This window comes from Eleginops maclovinus, chromosome 20 (genome assembly GCF_036324505.1).
Source record: "Eleginops maclovinus isolate JMC-PN-2008 ecotype Puerto Natales chromosome 20, JC_Emac_rtc_rv5, whole genome shotgun sequence".
NCBI lineage: Eukaryota > Metazoa > Chordata > Actinopteri > Perciformes > Eleginopidae > Eleginops > Eleginops maclovinus.
The window spans coordinates 3,634,096-3,656,756 of record NC_086368.1 but is presented as its reverse complement, the minus strand read 5'-3'; the positions used below and the strand labels follow the sequence as shown (position 1 = coordinate 3,656,756).

At 44.5% G+C, this 22,661-nt stretch overlaps 1 protein-coding gene across 2 annotated transcripts in view; it reads right to left on the bottom strand.

Moving 5' to 3' along the window:
* Positions 1–22,661, bottom strand: part of LOC134882591 (copine-9-like) — a 144,808-nt gene that overhangs the window by 80,537 nt on the left and 41,610 nt on the right. Inside the window, exons 1-2 of one of the 2 annotated variants that reach the window (XM_063910394.1) lie at positions 7,376–7,592; positions 107–210 (exon numbers count right to left, since the gene is read on the bottom strand). In XM_063910394.1, the coding sequence (XP_063766464.1) occupies positions 107–210; positions 7,376–7,429 (158 nt within the window). In that variant the 5' untranslated portion in view covers positions 7,430–7,592. Of the gene's footprint in view, positions 1–106; positions 211–7,375; positions 7,593–22,661 lie in introns of those variants that run through there. The other variant, XM_063910393.1, reaches the window with a different exon arrangement.

Below are 22,661 nucleotides of genomic sequence, written 5' to 3'. Positions count from 1 at the left end.
AGCGATGCAATATAAGAGATAATTGATTGACGTTATCCTCTGGTATAAAAAAGATAACAGAGAAGTCAATGCTGTCAAGGAAAAACAAAGTGATGTTCCAACTTACGCATCAAAGCGGAGATTCTGCTTCTCTTCAAAGAAGAAATCAAGGACAAACTTCCTCACAAAGTCTGGGTTCAGTGTGTTATCGATCACCTCTGTCCGACCAAACTGGGAATAAAGAAAAAGAGAAGACAGTCAACAACTTACATATACACCTATCAATCTTTATGAGAGGTAAAGGCTAACAGTGCAGAAGGGTAACTCCTGTACTATTTCTTCTTTCAAACCTCTCGACCTAATGTTGCATCAATATCTATTGAACCAGTGGTGACAGCCTCAAACTGGGATACCCAACCGCCTGCTGCTAACAAGGCAGCATGGCTACAGTGTGTGCCTCCCTGCTGGAACAGGTTAGGCTGGCAGTAAAAAAGAGTCAATCTAGCATGACAGAGAAAGGACCATCTCTGCTGGAGACACTTTACTCAGGCCAAGACCAAGCATTCGGGGGGGCCTCACTAAAAGGATGTTTACATGAACCGTTACTGGTTATGTGTGAATCTCTGAGATCCACGAAACATGTTAAATGCTCTTCCTACCTCATAAGATACCTGCAAAGTGGATTTTTTGAAAAGTTTGAATCACAATTTGCTAACATCCATGTTTCAGGGTTTCCGTTAGCCGGTAATTACTGGTTTTTAACTGGTGAAATGTATAAAAAAACGATACATTCAAAACCTGCCATTCAAAATGTCTGGTTATAATGCTCATACAACACTTAGATAATGTAGGCTATCCCTACACATTTGTGTTTTGGCAGCTACATTACTGGTGCTGCGTCAGGGGCAGAGCTGCGGGTGGCTTCTGGGGCTCAAGCCCCGAATGTTTTCTCAAAAGCCTCAAATCTTTTTTTAGGTTTTTTAATTAAGGGTAACATCAACTTTGTGTAATTTCCCCTCTGTCTCTATGACTGGACCGGCAAATCGATGGAGCAGAAGTTCTATTGCTGGGGAAGTATCGCTATCTAACATTGTTGGCTTGTCAGTCTGTCAGTGAACGAGCTTTCCAGCAAAGATTCTAGAGCGCTACTTCTAAGATTCTAAGACTACTAAGATTCTTTGCTTTCTAGTAGCTAACGTACGTATCAGTCTGTCACCTCAGTGAGCTTACTAACGTTAGGAGGACATACCGGTAGGTTTGAATATGGACATAAGAGGTTTTTTCAAGAAGAGCTGTCAACCTAAGTCGCCATCCACAGAAAGTGGTACAGCTGCAGCAGCATCTGATTCAGCATTGATGACCACTGAATTTGAATTGCGGAAAGATGTTTCAGGTTTGTGAATTTGCAGCTTTAACATTAGGCTAGTAGCAGTGAGTTGGTGAGGTGACTTAGCCCAGGGTTGCCCAGGGTTGCTGTTGGCTACCTCGGTAACATTAGCTGCGTTTAGCTCGCTAGCTAACGTTAGCTGATTTGACTGTTTTTGAGCATAACGTTACAGTAAATATACGTTAGAGCTTGTGAAATGTCTCGGTCACCGCCGTCTTAAAGAGGTGTTCTGACCCGTTCAAAATGTAAATCCTAGACTTTTGTGCTTCGTTTTCGTTACGAAAAGAAATGCCAACACTAAGCAACAGGAGTAACATTTCAGTTATTTTAGAATATATTAACATTACTGTTATAAACGTGATGAATTTGATATAGCTTACCGTTATGTCAATAGGTTATCCTTATTTTAGGCTAACATAAACGTGAAAAGTGCCCTCCACATCTCCACCATGACATGCTGGCAGAGCTTTAAAAGCACAAAAAGTCAAGGGGATGTAATTGAGCAGCGGAAAACTGCTAGTGCAGCAGACATATCAGAGAGGCGCCAATATCTTCAATATTGTGGCAGAAGCCAACTTTTTAGGATCATGCCCCCATTCCGGGGGAAATTATCAGTTGCAATTCAGAACAAATCACAGAAGGTATAATCAAACAAATGAAAAGGTCAAAGATGTAGTCTGTGATGGCAGACGAAGCCAGGGACAGACACACGGAGCAGTTTGCAGTCTGTGTGCGTTTTGTTACGCAAGAGGGCATAGTGAGGGAGTGCTTTCTTGGGCTTCAGGAGCTACAGGGCTTTAATGCACAGTCCATTGTAGATGCAATGGAGGAGATGCTTGAGTCGCATAACTTGGGGGATCTGATGTGTGTTGCACAAGCATATGATGGTGCAGCTGTCATGAGTGGAGCAGTGGGGGGTGACCAATCCCGCTTGAGAGAGCAACACCCTGAAGCAGTGTATGTGCTGCTATGCACATGAGGCAAATCCATGCAAGATGGCTGCCGTGTCTCGAGCTCCTCACCACACATCACACCAGGGTCATATCCAAGACGGCTCGACAGCGGCTCTTCTTCCTCCGCAGGCTGCGGAAGTTCAACATGGACTCCAGGATACTCTGCAACTTCTACAGGTGCACCATCGAGAGTATCCTGACTGGCTGCATCACCGCCTGGTATGGCAGTTGCACCGCACTCAACCGTGAAGACTCTACAGAGGGTGGTGAAAACTGCTCAGCACATCACCAGGACGGAGCTGCCATCCATGGAGGACCTCTACACCCAGCGGTGTAGGAAGAAGGCCGGTAGGATATTAAAGGACCCCCATCACCCCAGTAACAATCTGTTCTGTCTGCTGCCGTCTGGCAGACGGTACCGCAGCATCCGGACCAAGACCACCAGACTCAGAGACAGTTTTATACCACAGGCTATAAGACTGCTGAACTCCTGAGCTCTGTGAATGTCTACTCACATCTGTTTATAGTACACACATACATATATATATATATACAGTGGTATGCAAAAGTTTGGGCACCCCTCTGAGATTTCATGACAATTTGCTTTTCCTTTATAATAGAAGATCACAGCAACAACATTTGTTTTCCTACAAAGATGTAGACGTTTTAGTGTTTTCCAGACCAAAATTCTTAGGGTAGCATTACATAGTTTTATTATAATAAAATAAAATGCAAAAAATGGGATGTGCAAAAGTTTGGGCACCCTTATAAATAGCATTCATTTCAACACCTGTACGGATTTATAGCTGACAGGTTGCTGCACAAAATTGCTTTGATTAGCTCATTAGACCTTCAATTACAAAGACAGGTGGAACCAATCATGAAAAAGGCTATTTAACATAGGTAATAGCTGGCTGTGCCTGGCCTAGGTTCTTTCTTAGGGAGTGGCAAGATGGGGACCTCAAAACAACTCTCCACTGACCTGAAAGCTAAGATAATCCAACATTATAAATTAGGAGAAGGGTACAAAAAATTATCTGACAGGTTTAAACTGTCTGTCTCCACAGTCAGAAACGTAGTTGTGAAATGGAAGGCCACAGGAACAGTCCGTGTGAAGGAAAGATGTGGTAGGCCGACAAAAATAGGGGAAAGGCACAGGCGAAGGATGGTGAAAATGGTCACAGAGAAGCCACAGACCACCTCCAGAGAACTACAACAACATCTGGCTGCTGATGGTGTAGTTGTTCACCGTTCCACAATCCAGCGTACTTTGCACCAGGAAGAGCTCATTGGAAGGGTGATGTGCAAAAAGCCTTTCCTGAGTGTTAATCACAAGAAGAGTCGCATGAGGTATGCAAAAGCACATCTGGACAAGCCAGAAGCATTTGGGAACAAAATACTGTGGTCAGATGAGACCAAGATTGAGTTATTTGGTCATAACATGAACAGGTATGCATGGCGAAAAAAACACACTGCATTCAATGAAAAGAACTTGTTGCCCACTGTAAAATTTGGTGGAGGATCTATCATGTTATGGGGCTGTGTGGCTAGCACAGGTACTGGAAAACTTGTTAAAGTTGAGGGCCACATGAATTCCTTACAGTACCAGGAGATTCTTGACAAGAATGTTCTAGAGTCAGTCACAAAGTTGAAGCTACGCCGGGGTTGGATTTTTCAGCAGGACAATGATCCTAAGCACCGATCAAAATCCACCAAGGAATTCATGCAGAAGCACAGGTACAATGTTCTGGAATGGCCATCCCAGTCCCCAGACCTTAACATCATTGAAAATGTATGGATTTATTTGAAGAAGGCTGTCCATGCACGGAGGCCAAGAAACCTGACTGAACTGGAGACGTTTTGTGTGGAAGAATGGGCCAAAATACCACCTGCCAGGCTTAAGGGACTTGTCTGTGGCTACAGGAGGCGTCTACAGGCCGTTATTGCAGCAAAAGGAGGCAATACTAAATATTAATGGAATTATTTCTTAGGGGTGCCCAAATTTATGCACATGCCTATTTTTGTTTGAATGCACATAAACATGTTTCTGTTTGACCAATAAAAGTTATTTCACTACTGAGATGTTTCTGTTACCATAAGGTATAACATATGTTAAAATGAAGTTGCTGCTTCAAAAGCTCAGCAAGTGACAAACTGATGCAGTGGTTTTCCTAAGGGGTGCCCAAACTTTTGCATACCACTGTATATATATATTATACATCTGCCATACATACCTGTTTATAGTACACATATCTATATATTATACCATTATTTGCACCATGTATGTTGAGTTGTTGGAGGAGCATGGGATATAAGATTTTCATTGCCAACATATACATTGTATATGCTGTGCATATGACCAATAAAACCTTTGAACCTTGAAACCTTAACCTTGTCCTGTGCTCCACGTGCAAAGCCATACCTGACGCTACCACGTTCTTTGAACTACTGGAGAATGTATACACATTTTTCAGCAGTTCCCTTGTGAACCACAACAACTTCATAGAGATTCAAAAACATCTCGGATTAAGGGCATCTGAACTGCAGCTCTCCACAACAAGATGGGCGTGCCAGGTGAGGTCTGCCAATGCTGTGTTGCTAAACCTTCCTGCCATTTTAACCTGCCTTAGAACCATAAACATCTAGTCAAAGCTGTGCATGGCGAGGACACTGTACATGCTGGTGATGTTCTCCAAACTCCTCGGCATAACTGAAGGGTTACACCGGTACCTACAAGGGGAAAGTTTGTGCTTGGGCAAAGCAGTCCAGTACAAGATGGCAGTCACTCAAACTCTGACAGAGCTCCACACAGACGCTGGTGGTGAAGATGTGTTCAAGAGGGCCATGGCCTTTAGTGAGGCAAATGACATCGAGCTCCCTGTTGGTCCCAGGCAGAAACAAAAATGATTTGATGGTTTCGTGGTGGAGTCAGCCTGTGGGTCAACCTCAAATCTGACCACCTCAGATGATTTCAGACATCAGCTTTTTTATCCATGCCTGGACAGGATGGTAGAGGAGCTCACCTGTTGGTTTTCAGGTGTGGGAGAAGAGCTTGTGTCAGCTATTCAAGCCTGCAGCCCAACCACAGAGACCGTTCTCTTTGAAGAAGCACTCAAAAGCCTTGCTACCCATTATAGGATTCAATTGAAGCCAGAAGAACTCCTGGTGGCTAAAGGTTCCATCAAGAGAAGGATGGAGAAAGAGACAGTACCTGACACAGCCACTGTATTCCCAATGCTTGATGAAGATATGTTTCCCCCCCTGAAGGCTGTCTTCCAACTGGCCCTGACTATTCCAGTCAGCAGCTGTGAACGCTCCTTCAGCGCCTTACGTCGTCTTCACACATGGTTAAGGAGCACCATGGGCCAAGACAGGCTCAACGACCTGGCCATCATGTCAGTTGAAAAGGACAACCTGGATGCCATAAACCCTGACAACGTTATTGACAGGTTTGCTCAGTTGAAAGCACGTAGGTACAGCCTTATGTTGCCACCACAAAAGTAAAGGAGAAAATGTCCTGACCCAGACATCAATAGGAGGGCAAACTGAGAAAGAAGACAAGGAATTGAGGGACAACAGTCGGAAAGGAAAGAAGAAATGGAAGAAAGAGTTCACATAGGGCAGGAAAGGAGCGGAGAGTGAAGAAAGAAGAGAAGCAGTGGACAGAATGGAGATGCTTAACATGCTAGTTTCTTTAGAGGTTAGATATACAGTATTTCTGTATGACTCGTAGCTTTTACATGTACATAGTTATTTGTTTTTCAGTTTCCAACAATGGAAGAATGCGCAGAAGAATGGAATGAAAGAGAAAGTGAAGAAAATAAAGGTGAAAGGGGAGACAAGGAAAGTATAAAAGTGTTCATTTAATTCTTAAACCTTTTTGTGCAGATGGGAAATCCAGCTTAATTTGGAGCGATTTGTACTTAAAGAATTTAAGATTCATTATCTAAAGTTTTACATGCAGCACATTGGTCATTGAGGGCTTAAATTGAAGAAGACAAATGGGCCAAGACATTCATTTGCCTCCAGCCCTTTATTTCCTTCATTAAGTGTACATTTCAGAATATCATATACAGAGCAAAATGTCAAAAAAGTAAAAAACGCCTATTATCTTTGTAGTTTTCAGTGAGTCCACGGATGGTGTGTTAGAATTTCAGGTCATACACTACATTTCCTGATTCTACATGTTCTTAGGAAGCTACAACCAAAATTTTGAAGCAAGTGTCCATAACCTCTCCAAGCCCTTGGGAACACATGGATAGACCAATCAGGGTAAATGACCCCTCTACGTTTGGGTAAGAAGGCATACTATTCGTTAAGAAAGGTGTCAATCACTTCTGGGAAGCCTGACACGAATTAGGAATTCAAGTGAGACCACGTTTTTATGTAAACAAGACGAGTTCTCTCGTCATAGGGGACACAGACCGTCGTTTATGAAAACGAGTTAGTTTACAGCAAATAACAACTCTTGGATTTTATAGAGGACATCTTTAGCTTTTCATTAAGGCAAAATGTTTAAGGGACTTTTAATTTGACAAGCTGTAGATCGGTTCCGGGTTTTGGGGTTAGAACGGCTATTTCCTGTAGAGTTGAAAGTAAACAATCTGAATGTATGCACGTGAAATCCATCTGCTGTTAGCACTAGAGGCAATGTCGTAAGTACAAACTCATTGTTAGGTTAATAGGTTAATGTTAAAATACCGTTTATAAAGGAAAGACTACACTTAGTTACAACATTTATGCTAAAACAGTCAAACTTTATTCTTTTGTTACAGTTTTCACTCTGTCATGTAAGATGATGTTGGAAGCCACAGTAAACAGCAAGAAAAATGCTCACTACGACTCGGCGTCTTTTTGCATCAGAGTTAGCTGGTTGTATGTTGTAGGAAATGTTCTTTTATTCGAAGTCCAGGAGTCAATCTAAAAGAAACCGAAGTGAGGCTCCTCATATAAGTTTTAAAAGGAGTATTTAATAAAAGGATGCAGCAGTAGGCTTTACAAAAGTTCAGTAGCTCAGAACACACTTGAAAAGGCCCAACAAATGAATAGGGCTCACCAGGTGTTTACTGTCCGTGGGTCCGAGCCAAAGAGGTCGATTCCTTAGTTGCATTGCTCTTTGTCTAGAGGTCGCCTCAGGTCGTAACAGTACTTCCGGTCAGTTTAGCGTATACGTGGCATAGGGTCGTCTCCCTCCTTAGGGTATTACAGCGTCAATAAGGATAATTAATCATTGTGTGTAATGTATAACACCACAAGTAATTCCCCTATTCACCCTTTATCCAGATTCTGTCCGCTAAGGAAACCAACGCTCAAACCCGCAGTTTTCTCCCGTCCGGCATCAAGTGTCATCAGTGTTGTATATATCCGGTTACAATAATAAACTATTTCAAAATAAGATTGTGTTGTGGTTACTCTGAATATTGATTATTATTTCTTACAATAGCTACAGTTGCTACACTGCAGTGAGGACAACACAGTTACTGTTCTTCACGATAAAGTGAGCAAGCAAATACACAACCTTTTGGACATATTCATGCAGCTGAGACCACTTATTCAGATGCTTTGAAGGTAAATCAGTTTATTTTGAGTTTATTTGAGCTTGACTTGCATCCTAAACATGTTTAAAGAGGTATGTTTGTAGGGAGGCTACTTCCTGTGTAAACATTAGCGAAATACCAAGCTAGGTAAATCTATCTCGTTCTAGCTAACAATTGCATTAAGGTTGCCCAAAATACCTATGCACATCGTTGTGATACTAGTAACAATGATCTGTTGTTTTTTGGTTTTTTTGGTTGTATATTGATAATTGTAGAAGTATATAGCGAAATCTTTATTTCGAATGGGCACGGCGGCGGGCCACTAGGGGCGCTTCTGCACAAAGAGGTTAAATGCAGGACTTTATACATTGGGTTTGTATACCTCTCTCTTCTCAGAAAATAACGACAGTTGTTTTCCACGTGTTTTAATGCAGTTTAACGCCTCGAACCTCCTAGGTTAGCTTTGGGCTCAAGCCCCGAATGTTTATAAAGTCTGGCTCCGCCCCTGTGCTGCGTCATGACATCACCATTTACTTCGCGGATTTTCTCCCCAACGCTGCTCACAACAACAACAACATTCCCATAGTGAATGTGTTTCAGTCTGAATTGACGCTGTTTGGCAACACAACGCTGTTATGAAAGTTTGCCTGACGGGTGATATTAGCATAACAGCGGAAACTAATCTGACTACCTTGACTACTTGCTATCTTATTGTGGCATAAACCGGCTACAACAACAACAACAACAACAACAGCGGCATATTTTACCGGCGAAGAACCAGAGCTAAATCAGGCTTTAGACTTCGGGGGTTGGGGGAAAAAACATTATAGTTGCTTTTGTAACATCTGTTATTGAATCATGACCGGTAAATTTCGAATTTGTCCGGGAAAACAAATTGTTTTCGGAGACTTGGCCCGCAAGAAAAAATCCTAGAGGAAACCCTGCCCTTTTTTGTGCCTGAAGTAGGGAGATGCTGACTCCGCCCACGTTGAGCACCGCCCCGGGGTACTTGGAAGTAGGAGGTTAAACGTACAGTGACAATATAATCATAGCATGGGTACCAAGCAGTGCCGGCCCTGGCCAATTTGGTGCCCTAGGCGAGATTTTAGCTGGTGCCCCTTTTATCGCAATCAATGCAACCACCAAATTGAAGTGACTTTATGTAATTTAATTTATTTACACACAAACCAAAACACTGTGACCAATGGTGGTGGTAACTTGCATTGTAATAATACAAAAAGGTGTCAATGGTATAATCCAGACAATAATAATGCCTAAAATACATTATAACCTAGCCTATCGTCAACAAAAGCAGTAAGATAACTAGAATTCAATATTCAATCACCTTTCTCACATAATGCATGCCGTTTGCTTTACATGTAAGAGTAATCAATATTGAAAACACAAATAGTTGCAGTTTTAATTACAAAGGGGGAAAGAAATAAGGAAAGCATTGCATCTGCATGCAGGAAATTTGAGAGAAAAAAAAACCCACATTTCTCAAAATTATTAAGGTCATTTGCCAAATAGCGGGATTGACTTTCAAACTTCCCCTTATGAATTCATAATGTATTTATGGTGGAAGCACATTACGTAGCTATTTACTGAATGAGGGAAAGGTATGCTATCCAAAATAACACTGTGCTCCAATCACTAATAGCCTGTTATAGGCTAACATTGATGAACTATTCATTCATCACACTACCTCTGTCTTTTTCCCGTTGTTTCTCCTCTTCTATCCTTCTTTTTCTTGCCTGGGCACCAGACGGCTTTGGTCTTTTTGACATGACTGCGCCTAGACTTGAACTTCGCAAATTTGCAGCAGAGCCAACACGTTCATTATAGCCTATGTATGCATGACGTGACGTTTCATGATCAGTGAATCGCTCAGGTCTAACTGAACGCGGGAAGTCCGACTAATTAATAGGCTATGTTAATGCTATTGTGGTATGGTGTAGTGTGTTTTGTGATTTCGGGCCGGCTCTGGTACCAAGTCATGGTATGTTTGCCAAGAGCCAGACACTATTGCACTATATTTTACATTGTAACTGTCACAAATGTATTGCAGATTGCGTGGATGTACACAGCCGCGGAAGCGGCATTATCATTTTCTCTGGTTTTATTAGGTATGTCTTTGAGTTCATATTTAATTTTTTTAATTGTATTCTATAGGCCTAAACTACTGACCGTTTTTCTCTGTGTTGGAATTCAACAGACACTGGAATGATGCCATACTTGTAGAGATAAAGATTTAAGAACAATTTGCGGTGTGCTTTTCATTTTTTCCGGAGCTGTATATATGGCACACAGATTGACCTCGGTCTTCATCCTGCGCTGTTTTAGATTGAACACTTTTTATTAGAGAACCTCATAATTCAGTGTGACTCCAATTGCACTCTAATTTGGGACAATTGTATACATTCAAATACTGCCTGATTAAACCAAACCATTGACCAGCTGCTTTGTTTATGTTACGCCTCAGGCAAGCTCTGCACTTTCCCCCAAGAACAAGCAGGAGATACTAGACATATCTATGACCAAACTGCATTTACATCAGCTCATTATCTTTACTTAAAATCAGTTGATGTTGATACACACTAACCAAACATTTCCCAGACTTAAAAGTACAGGGTAGTGAAGAAGAAGAAGAAGAAGAAGAAGAAGAAGAAGAAGAAGAAGAAGAAGAAGAAGAAGACTTTTTGACTTTTACAAAAACACTTTATTACAGGTTTACATCAAGTACAACAAAAATCTATTTACCTAGAATAGGTAAATAAAAAAGCTACGCCTTAAAAACTTGTGTAAAGTGCAAATCATCATTCACCACAGAACATACAATGTCTTTATAACACCACCGTTGTTTAAAAGCTTCCAAGTCCCCGATGTTTTTATAAAAACGATGCTCTAGCCAGAGTCTGGCTCTGATGTTGCACAGCCAGATCGCTTTTGCTTCTTGTCCCTTTTTGTTTTCCACTCTGTTCTTCCTACTTAAGTATATAGCCATTTTTGCCTCACCAGAGAGGTAGTTTAGGAGCTGCCACTTTTCCTTGCTTGTCTTTTTGTATGGCGCTCCCATGATAAACACGCTCTCTGTAAAAGCTATACTAAAAAGACTAAAAACCAATGTTAAAAGAGAGAAGAAACCCGTGAGTCTCTGGCACTCTGTAAAAACATGGAAGACAGTCTCTCTAAAACCACAAAATGGACAGTTGTTACTGACAGCAGGATTGATGACAGAGATAAAAGAATTGGAGGCGATAGCGCCGTGTAAAATTCTCCACTGGAGGTCGGCAGTACGTTTCTTTAAGGGGGGTTTGTACAGAATCCTCCACTGTGGGCCTGGTCCGTTTCCGGCACCCAGTCTAGTGCTCCACACAGTGGAGGCCCTGTCCTTCAGTCCATTTTTGTTAATAGTTTTTACAATGTTCGTGTATATAGTCTTTTTGTCAGCTTTGTGTATGGTCATCTTCTCTGGGTTTGCAACCTTGAGCAGGGGGCCCGTCAGCTCTCCGAGCCCTGGGCTCAGGTATATCTCCGGGAAAGGGTCTGTTGGGTCCGGTTTGGCTCTGCCCTGTCCGTAGCTCCTTAACAGTCTCTGCTCCTCAGCGCAGAGGCTCCGGCTCCAGAGTTGCAGAATCCTCTGGGCCACCCGGACAGAGTGTAGACCCAGCAGAGAACCCAAGGCCCGGGCACCGCTCAGCTCCGGCCCCGCTGCTTCCACCACCTGCTGAAGGCTCAGGGTCCCAGATCTGCGCAGCACCACCGCCAGTCCTGGTGTCTCGCTGCAGCTAACGTCCAGCCTGGCTCCATGAATCAGAGGCTCTTTTAACAACCAGTGCAGAGAGTCAGTCTTTGGACACCTTCTATGGTTAAAAAGGGCCCAAGACTTAAAAACACCTTGATAAAAGGGAGGTAGCCCACTTAACTTTAAAATGGTTAAATCAGTTAAAAACAGAGCAGCATCCAGCCCCAGGTTACTCACGCGTCTTAGAATGCAGCTGCTCACATCTCTCCACACCAAATCAGCCGGGCCGGTAAGATACCTTTGCAGAAACTGCACTCTAAAGGTGGCTGTTCGGCTGGCCAGGTGGACAAGGCCCTGTCCCCCCTCCTCTCTAGGTAAAAACAGCACCCCCTGTGGCACCCAGTGTAGCCCATCCCAAAAGAAATCTACCAATCTCTTTTGTATTTGGGCCAGTAGGCCTGAGGGAGGGTCTACACAGGTAAGGCGGTGCCACAGTTGGGATGCCACAAGGTTGTTTAAAACCAACACTCTACCTTTAAAAGACATCTGCGGTAGCAGCCACTTCCATTTGGACAGTTTTTCCTCAATTTTCTCTGTGACGTTCTCCCAGTTCTTCTGGACTATATTTGTGTTCCCTACAAACACCCCCAGGTACTTTATGCCATCTCTTTTCCATGTCATTCCCTGGGGGAGAACTGGGAGACCGCCACGCCACTCACCGACAGCGAGGGCCTCGCTCTTCTTCCAATTGACCCTCGCTGCCGATGCTGAACCAAAATCTGTCACAATATTGGTTAAAATGTCTGCATCCCTCTGGTCACTAATAAAAACAACAATGTCGTCCGCATACGCAGATAAAACCGTGCTTCCATTAAAACCAGGTAAAAACAGCCCTTGTAGTTTAGAGCGTATTTTGCAGAGGAGGGGTTCTAGGGAGAGTGCATAGAGCATCCCAGACAGAGCACAGCCCTGCCGGACCCCTCTACACACTCTAAAAGGAGCACACAGCCCACCGTTGAACTTCAGCACACTCTCAATCTTATTGTACAACACTTTGATCTTAGCTATGAAACCAGCGCTGAACCCAAACTTCTCCATTACTTTCCAGAGGAAGCTGTGCTCAACGCGGTCAAAAGCCTTTTCCTGATCTAGAGAAATCAGACCAGTATCAATGCCCAATGAGCTGGAGACCTCCAAAACATCTCGAATCAGGTGAACATTGTCCACCATGGACCTGCCGGGCACACAGTAGGTCTGGTCCCGATGGATGACCTGCTCAATAGCTCTCCCCAAACTGGTGGCCAAAGCCTTGGACAGAAGCTTGTAATCCACACACAGCAAAGACACAGGGCGCCAGTTTTTGATGTCCTGCAAGTTCCCTTTTTTTGGCAGCAGCGTGATCACCGCTCTGCTGCAGGACATTGGCATAGAGCCAGAGGCCAGACTCTCATTAAAAACGTCTAACAGGTCATGAGACAAGATGTCCCAATAGGCTTTAAAAAACTCAACCGAGAGGCCGTCGATACCAGGAGCCCGCCGTCCCTGCATGCCTTGCAGTGCGGCCTGCAAATCCTGCGTTGTCAACGGCCCTGCGAGCTGTGAGTTGGCCTCCTCAGAGACCTGAGGTAGTTCTGCACAAAACTCCTCTGACAGCGTTTCGTCCTCGTTATATTCACTCGTGTAGAGGGTGGAATAAAAACTCACAGCTCGCCTCCTGATCTGGCTTGGCTCTGTTAATTCCTGCCCTGTGTCTGACAGCAGTGAGTGGATTACCCGCCTCTGTCCATTCTTTTTCTCCAGGCCAAAGAAGAAACTAGTGGGGGCATCCATCTCGTTTATGTTTAAAAACCGGGACCTGACCAGTGCACCCTGAACTTTAACGTCCAGCAGGCTGGCTAGAGCCATCTTTTTCTCTTTGAGGATTTCAATATATCCTCAATCTCCTGTGGACTCGCTTATTGTTTCTAGTTCCACTATATCACTCTCCAGGTCTTTCATAGATCTGATGTTGTCCTGTGTGACATTGAGGGTGTGCTGTTGACAGAGCATTCTTATCTCAGTCTTACCATGGTCCCACCACTGCCTAAGACTGCTAAACTCTCCCTTCCTCTGTCTAAAAACACTCCAGAAATAAGTGAGGGCCTCTTTAAAATGTTTATCAAATGTTAAAACCGAATTAAAATGCCAGTAAGCACTTCTCGGTAAAACATTTCTAATAAAAACATTACATAGAAGCAAAGAGTGATCTGTAAAACCAGCAGGGAGTATACTGCACATTTTAAAAGTGTTAAAATGATGCTTAAAGCAATAAATGCGATCTAGTCTGGCTGATGAAATCCTATTCTCTCGGATGTGGGACCAGGTGTACTGCCTATCGTCTGTGTGCATCCTTCTCCATACATCCACTAGGCCGTGGGAGTGGACCAGCTGCCTCAGAGCATGCTGGGATGCTGGATGCGGCTCTGCATGGTTGCGATCTAAAGATGCATTCTCCGTACAATTAAAATCCCCACCCAAGAATAAAAAGTCCTCCGTGGCACAGCCGTTTAAAACATCATTCACTTTTTGTAAAAACAGCTTCCTCTCTGCACCGTTTGTTGGAGCATACACATTTATAAAAACAGCCGTAAAAAGGTCAAACCTTGCTTTTATTAAAAGCAACCTCCCCTTGATAAACTGCTCGACCTCCAGTGAGACAGGATTAAAAGACTTGGAGAGAAGGAAGCCCACCCCTCCACTGAGAGAGGTGCTGTGGCTTAAAATGACTTCCCCCTCCCACTCTTTTTTCCACTCATTCTCGTTACCAACGTCGCTGTGCGTCTCCTGTAAAAAAAAGCACGTCGACATGTTTTATACTTGCTGTTTGATAAATTAACGCCCTCTTTCTTAGCTCTCTGGCTCCATTGACGTTCAGGCTTCCCACTCTAAAAGTGTCCATTGTGAGTGAGGTAGTGCATACAACAATAAAAACAAATAAGTTAAATAAAACACACATAAGGGGTTTTAACTTCATTGCTGCTTATTTGTTTTCGTACTTTATGCACCAGTTTCTTTAGTCTCCAAGCTTCCTGTTCTGTGAAGGCAGACTCCTCTTTTCGACTAAGATGGAACTTGGCCGAAGAACAAAAAACAACCAAATCAGGGAAATAGTCTTCCACAACTACCCCATGCTGGTTCTTTGTCTGCAGTAGATAGTTTTTTATCATTTCCGCTGTGTACATTTTTCCCTTTTGACTGTCACTGAACCCTATCACGTCACTGCCGTCTGACACACACTCATCCTCACTCTCATCTGTCTGCCCTTGCTCTCTTCCTTTCTTTCCCTCGCTCACCACTTTGCTACTCTTTCTAAGAGTAGGTGCGTTGTTCCTCGTGCTTCTGCGTTTATTGGCAGTCTTTTTTGTTGTTGCTATTGCTGTTGCCACCTCTTCATCCTCCATCTCAGCAATCTCCACCTGCTCACCCCATGTTTTCCTCTCCTCTCCTGTTTTCACCATATTTTCCTCCTGTGTTTGGCAGACTTCACCTGTCTCTACCATTTTTTCGATTACCTCAGTTTTTTCTTGTGTTTTTTTCACCATTTTTTTAATTATTTTTTTTTCTTTTTCTCCCACCACCTGATTTTCTTCACCTCTACACAAAACCACAACCTCCCTTTCGTGAACATCCTTACCATCACCCACACCCTGTGCAACACCCCCGCATGCCCCGTCAGACACAGCAACAGCCGGCTGCAGCGGCGCTGTCAGCAGCCGCGGCCGCCTCCGGAGGGGAGCCCCCCACCGCCACAGCGGCCACATCAACGGCCACCGTCGCTGGAGACACCCCTCCCTCAGCAGCCGCCGCCGCCTCCGGAGGGGAGCCCCCCACCACCACAGCAGCCGCGTTAACGGCCACCGTCGCTGGAGACACCCCTCCCTCAGCAGCAGCCGCCGCCTCCGGAGGGGAGCCCTCAACCACCACGGCGGCCGCACCAGCGGACACCGCCGCTGGAGACACCCCACCTTCAGCAACCGCAGCCGCCCGCTGCTCCACTACAACCGGCCCGGCCGCAGCCGGCCCCGGCGCGGAGGCAGAAGTGACATCCGGACCAGGCGGAGCCGAGTCCCCGCGCCCCGGACAGGCACTCATGGTGTGCCCCTCTTCCCCGCAACCAAAACACTTCATAACCGATGAGGTTGCAAAAATCACGTAGTCATAATCATCTACTTTAACGTGAAAACGGAGGTTGAGCTCCGCGTTCCGATTGTTAAGTATCATATAGACTTGCCTGCGATGAGACACCACGTGGGCTAACGGGGTTAAACACCAATGCATCTTGGGACAAAGAAGGTGCTGGGTTGGTTTTTCGAAGGAGTTTTTTGGCGTGTTGGCATAAACCGATTGTGACTGAGTCTGGGCAAGTCTAGTGGTAGGGCATGGAGGATGATATGGAAGAGGACTTTCTGTCCTCGGAAGTATTCATGATTAGCGAAGACTTACGTGGAGTAGGTAGTGGAGGTAGGGGTAGAGGTAATGGAGGTAGACCTAGCACTCAGTGGGGTGGTGTAGCGGGAAGTAAAGAGGAAAATAAGAGGAAAGACCGTGATGAGGAAGAAGAATGTGGAAAGAGCAGGGACGTTAGAAGGAGAATCGTACAGGATCCTGCAACTGATTTGAAGTTGATTGTGAAATTCAAGGAGGGCCACAACATTAGGGAGGTTGGCTTGGTCCGCTTAACAGCGGGTTTGAAGAAGTCTTGGGGAGAAATTGTACAGGCGAGTGTGATGTTTGATGGGTCCCTACTAGTTACATGCAAAGATGCAGCTCAGAGGGATAAAGTTATGAAAGCCCAGGTGGTGTGTCAAAAGGAAATAGCAGAGGTGAGGAAGTTTGGAGAGCGTGGAGTCAGAGGAGTGATTACAGGAGTGGCGCTGAGTGAAAACTTGGAGGAAATCAAAAAGAATATTAAAGGAGGAACAGTGTTGACTATTAAAAGACTGCTGGCTAAGCGAAATGGGGAAAAGGTTGAGAGTACTTCTCTGTTGCTGGGGTTTAAAGAACTACGCATTCCTGAGAAAGTGATGATTGGTTATATGAGCTTCAAAGTGCGTGAATTCATACCTCCTCCGATGAGGTGCTTTAAGTGCCAAAGATATGGTCACATAGCGGCTAACTGCAGCGGGAGGCAGAGATGCGGAAAATGTGGGGGTAACCACGATTACGGTCAGTGTGGTGAGGGGGTAGTAAGGAAATGCTGTAACTGTGGGGGGGATCACTCAGCCGCCTATGGTGGCTGTCCAGTGAGGAAAAGGGCTGCGAATGTGCAGCAGGTCAGAGCCACAACAAATCTTTCCTACGCTGATGCTGTGAAAGAGGTAGACAGAGATAAAGGGCAGCGTGAAAAGTTTGAAGCGGTGCGAAAACAGGGTGATGCGAGCCTTAGTTCGGAGCAGCTTGTGCTTTTCATAGCGTACGTGATCAATTGTACTGAGGGGCTAAAATCCAAGAATGAGAAAATAAGGGTAATAGTCAAAGCTGCAAGTAAGTTCCTGAGTCTTGAGGTGACTCAGGATAAGATAAACCACGCCCTGTATCTGAGCGAGTCCCTAGAGTTAACTCCTTCTCCGCCAGTATTAAAACCGATTTAGTGGTTTTGCAATGGAACGCCAGAAGTCTTATTGCGAATGGGCAAGAGTTTAAAGGTTTTATCCAAGAGCTAAGCAAGGTGCCAGATGTTATTTGTGTTCAGGAGTCCTGGCTAAAGAGTCATCTAGACTTTGTAATTAAAGGGTTCACAAGCATTAGGAGAGACAGGGTGGGGAGTTGTGGTGGTGGGGGGTGTGTCACCTTTGTAAAAAATGGAGTTCAGTTCAGGGAACTGAGGAAAAGTGTGGAGTTGGAGGTTTTATGTGTAGAAGTATGGACTAAAGAGGGCAGTGTGAGCATTGTAAACTACTACAACCCATGTAAGCAAATTCAGATGGAGCAATTAGTGGCGATCTGGGAGGGGCTGGGTGACAAGGTAATATGGTGTGGGGATTTCAATGCTCACAGCACACTGTGGGGGGATAAAAATGATGCAAATGGTGGCATTGTGGAAGAGTTTCTGGACGAGGTGGGGCTTGTATGTTTAAATGATGGCTCGCACACACGAATAGACGTAGCAAAGGGAACTGGCTCTGCTATTGACCTCACAATAGTCTCTCAAACTTTAGCAGTCAGGTGCAACTGGGAGGTACTGGACAGCACAGTGGGTAGTGATCACTTTCCAGTAGTAGTTGTGCTTGAGGTAGAAGTAATACGAGAACAGGTGGTGAGGAAAGGGAAATGGAAGTTAAGGGAAGCAGACTGGGAAACCTTCTCAGAGTCTAGTGAGCGCAACTTAATGAATATTACAGCAGGGGGTTGTGTTGAGAGCATGTGTAGGACAGTCACCAATGGTGTAATCAGGGCAGCCGAGAGTGCTATCCCTAAAAATGGGCCAGGTAAGGTAAGAAAGATAGTGCCTTGGTGGTCCAAAGAGTGCAGGAAGGCTATCAAGGAGCGCAACAAAGCCTTTAGAATTTTAAAGAAAACTTTGAACTTTGAGACTTTGATAAAGTACAAGCAGTGTCAAGCGGTAGTGAGGTATACAGTTAAAAAATCTAAGAGAGAGTACTGGAAAGCATTTTGTGAAACTTTGGACAGAACTACCCCAATAGGGAATGTATGGGGAATGATTAAAAAAATGAGAGGCATTAGGAGAGAGCTGGAATATCCAATAATGATGGTAGAGGACAGAGTTATTGTAGGCAGTAAGGATAAGGCAGAGGCCATTGCTAAATCACTGGTACAGGTACACAGTTCAGGGAATCTTACTCCCATTGAGGCAAGAGGAAGAGAAATCACAATAGATTGCTACAGGCATATGTTAGAGGAAGAGATGGGGGAGGAGGATGCGCTAAATACGCCCTTTAGACTGAGTGAACTGAATAGGGCGTTAAAGAAAGTGGGTAGGTCCACCCCAGGAAGGGATGAGATCTGCTACATTATGTTGGAGAAGTTGACTGATAAGGGGAAAGAGGTGGTTTTGGGTTTAATCAATAAGGTGTGGGTGGAGGGAGTTATTCCAGCTGAATGGAAGCTGTCTGTTATAATCCCTATTAGGAAGCCTGGGAAAGATGCAAAGATGCCATCAAACTATAGACCTATAGCGCTGACCTCACAGTTGGGTAAAGTAATGGAAAGAATGGTGAATGACAGGTTGGTTTACTGGTTGGAAAAGAGAAATATGTTGCACAGCTACCAGAGTGGATTTAGGCAGAGAAGGGGCACCATGGACCCAGTAGTGGCCTTAGAAGACTCAATTAGGAAAGCTCAAGTTAACAAGGAGACAGTACTGACAGTATTCTTTGATGTTGAGAAGGCTTATGATATGGTCTGGAGAGAGGGACTCCTAATTAAACTCAGGCAGATGGGTATCAAGGGTAGAATATTTCAGTGGGTCAAGGATTTCCTATCAGGCAGGAGAATCACGGTCAAAATTAATGAAGAGCTCAGCAGTGAATATACAGTGGAAAACGGCACTCCGCAAGGAAGCATTATCAGCCCGATATTGTTCCTGATCATGATTAATGATGTCTTTAAAGAGGTGCAGGAATCTGTCCATGTTGCTCTGTTTGCAGATGATGGTGCAATGTGGATAAGGGGGAGAAATGTGGATTTCATTGTGCGTAAAATGCAGCAGGCAGTAGACCATGTCCAAGCGTGGGCCCTAGAATGGGGATTTAGAATATCTATTGATAAAACTAAAACCTTGTTTTTTACCAGAAGGAACATTCCCACGGGTTTGAAGCTGAAGTTATCAGGCGCTGAGCTAGAGAGAGTAAACTTTTTTAAATATCTAGGCCTGTGGTTAGATAAGAGATTAACCTGGTCTGTGCACGTGCAAAAAATGATTGAGAAATGTAAAAAGGTACTGAATGTCATGCGCTGTCTGAAAGGGGTGGACTGGGGAGCCAACAGGTCAGCCTTGAGAACGATATACATCAGCATTATTAGGGCTGTATTTGACTATGGATGTGTGGCTTACAGATCTGCATCTAAGACGCTCCTGGCAAAACTGGATGTTATTCAGTACAAAGCCCTAAGACTATGTTGTGGAGCAATGAAGTCGACTCCTGTTAATGCTATACAGGTAGAGATGGGGGAAATGCCACTGCATATAAGGAGAGATCAGCTGGCCTTAGTCTATTGGGCTAACCTCAGAGGGCAAAGGGAAGGTCACATCAGTCTACCTGTGTTAACTCACTGCCAGGAGAAAGATAAACCAGGTAGAAGCTTTGGGTGGGTGGTTCCTCAAAAGGCAGAGGCTCTGGGCCTACAGGAACTTACTCTGTGTCCAGCTATCACATATACAGTTGTACCACCATGGCTGTTAAAGGAACCTGTAATAGATTTAATGCTTCTAGAGTTGAAGAAGCAGGAGGAGTTCAGCAAAGAAATGGTTGAGTGCCATATCAGAGCTCAGTACAAGAATAAACTGGTGTTTTTTACAGACGCTTCAAAATCAACTGACGGGAAAGTGGGTGTGGCATTTGTAATACCAGAGATTAAGGTGTGCAAAAACGAAAGGATAAACAATGATCTTGCAGTATACACCGCAGAACTAGTTGCCATCCTCACTGCTCTGACCTGGATAGAGGGGAATAGACCAAGGAGTGGAGTGCTAATTGCCTCAGATTCTGCTTCTGCCTTAATGAGTATTGAGAGTAACATGTCGGAGTCCAGACAGGACATTGTTTTAGAAATTGCACAGGTGGTGAATGGAATTATAAGTACAGGCACTGATATCAGCTTCCTATGGGTACCAGCACACTTTGGGATAAGAGGGAATGAGTTGGCGGATACGTACGCTAAGAAAGCATGTGTGATCCCTGAGGTCACCTTAGAAATAGCCCACAGCAAGTCAGAGATAAAAACACTTGTTAAGGCAAAGTCCAGGGAGATCTGGCAGAGTGAGTGGAGTGGTGCAGCTACTGGGAGAATGTACTTTGCCATCCAAGGGGTGGTTGGTCATGCTAGACCAACAGCAAGATCCACCAAAGAGGAGGACATTATATCAAGGATGAGGTTTGGGCATTCTGGTCTGAACAGTACGCTATTTGTTTTTAAAAAGCATGCAGACGGAAAGTGTAGTGTATGTGGTGCTACTGAGACCGTGGAGCATGTATTAGAGCATTGTGTTAGGTTTGACCAGGAGAGGCAGCAACTCATCCTTGGACTAGATTCTGAAAGTGTGCAGTTAAGCAGGAAAACAATTCTGCAGAAGAGCTCAAGTCAGATGTGCTTTAAGTACCTTTTCCAATATCTAGAAGCCACAGGACTGATTAAAAGGATATAATACCTCCTTTTATTTTTTATTTTTTTTATTTTTATTTTATTTTATTCATTTATTTATTTTCTAGATTAGAGCATTTTCGCCCAGACTCACACTCCAATACGGTAGATGGCGGTAATGCTGCTAAAAAGTTGTTTGCCAACCGCCAATCAAATATATAAGAAGAAGAAGAAGAAGAGACACCACGTGCTTCAGTAACTGAGACTTACACCCAGACAGCATCTTCTTCACCGGAGAAACAAGTTTCCCGTGTCTGGATAGCTCTCTACTGAGGAACTCATCAGTTATGAAGGGAGGGACGTTGGATAAAACCACTTTGGTTGCAGGGAGCGTCAGCGGCTGCACCCGCACAAACATTTCACTCACCGTGATGCCTGTCTCGATAACGCGGTTCACTTTCTCCACCTGGTCCAGAAAGATCACGACCGCACTGTTCATCCGCGCCAGGGACTTAATGCTGCTGTGTCCGACCTTCTCCCCCACAGCCAGCCCGATATCCTCCACAGTGCATGGGAAGCCGGCCGATATTTTGATGCCGTGCTTCCGAGTGAGTCTGGCAAAGTCTCCATTCACCATGGCGTCAGACGCCGGCCGGCGAGACACCGGCAGGAGAAGCCCGCAAAACACCCCAAAAACAGCACCAAAAGACCCAAAAATTAAGCAAAGTAAACTATCACCGATAAACTATATTAAACTAACACCCATAAACAAGTAAAAACGGAAAAAATTTAACTATATAACGTCGCTCTTTTCTTTCGCTCACACTCCGAAATCTCCCAGCATGCACCGGAAGAAGAAGAAGAAGAAGAAGAAGAAGAAGAGGAAGAGGGGGAGGAGGAGGAGGAGGAAGAAGAAGAGACCTTGGATGGATTTTGTTTTATGCGACAGAACTGCTCCCATAATGTAATACTTTCTTTTAAAAAAAAGTGAAAGGAGTGTTGTAGGTTTAGGGCATGGCTGCCCAAATTGGGGCCCGCGGGCCAAACTTGGCCCGCGACCGATTATATTTGGCCCGTGCCTTCCCGCACTGTCCCACCATAAACGATCGGAAGCTCTCGTTGAAAATTATTTATTGGCGCACTACCAAATAATGCCATAGGATGGCGCTGTTGAGCTCCAGTCAGCTCCTAGCTACCCGATAACGCCCAAGACCAGTGAGTGAGAGGATTCAAGGATGGAGCGTAGTAGGCTGTGGCACACAGACAAACGAAAATTTAAAAAAACTTGGGAACAGGACTATTTTTTTACCGAGGTAGATTCCAATGCAGTGTGTCTGGTATGTAAGCAGAGGGTCGCTGTTTCAAAGGAATACAACATTCGCCGTCACCAGTGCCGCCGCTCCCATAACGCGCATTACGCGCTGTGCGTAGGGCACCAAGTGTCGAGGGGGCACCACCAAAAATAGCCTAATGAAAAATCGTCATAATAATTATAAGGCCGAAATTATTTCAGTAGACTATAGAAATATGAGGCACTTTTTAGGCATACTACTCAAAGGTACCGATGGTGCCCCCCTCTCCCCTCCCCCCTCCCCTCCCCACTCACACAAACACAAACGAAAACACAATCTGCACAATCTGCGTCCCAAGCGCCCTGTGGGTGCCCTTGCTGTCAGTGGTCTTTTGGATTACTCGACATTTTTGGAAATGAAAAGGCAACAGGAGTCAGGAGCAGAAAAAAGAAAAAAGAGGAAACAGCG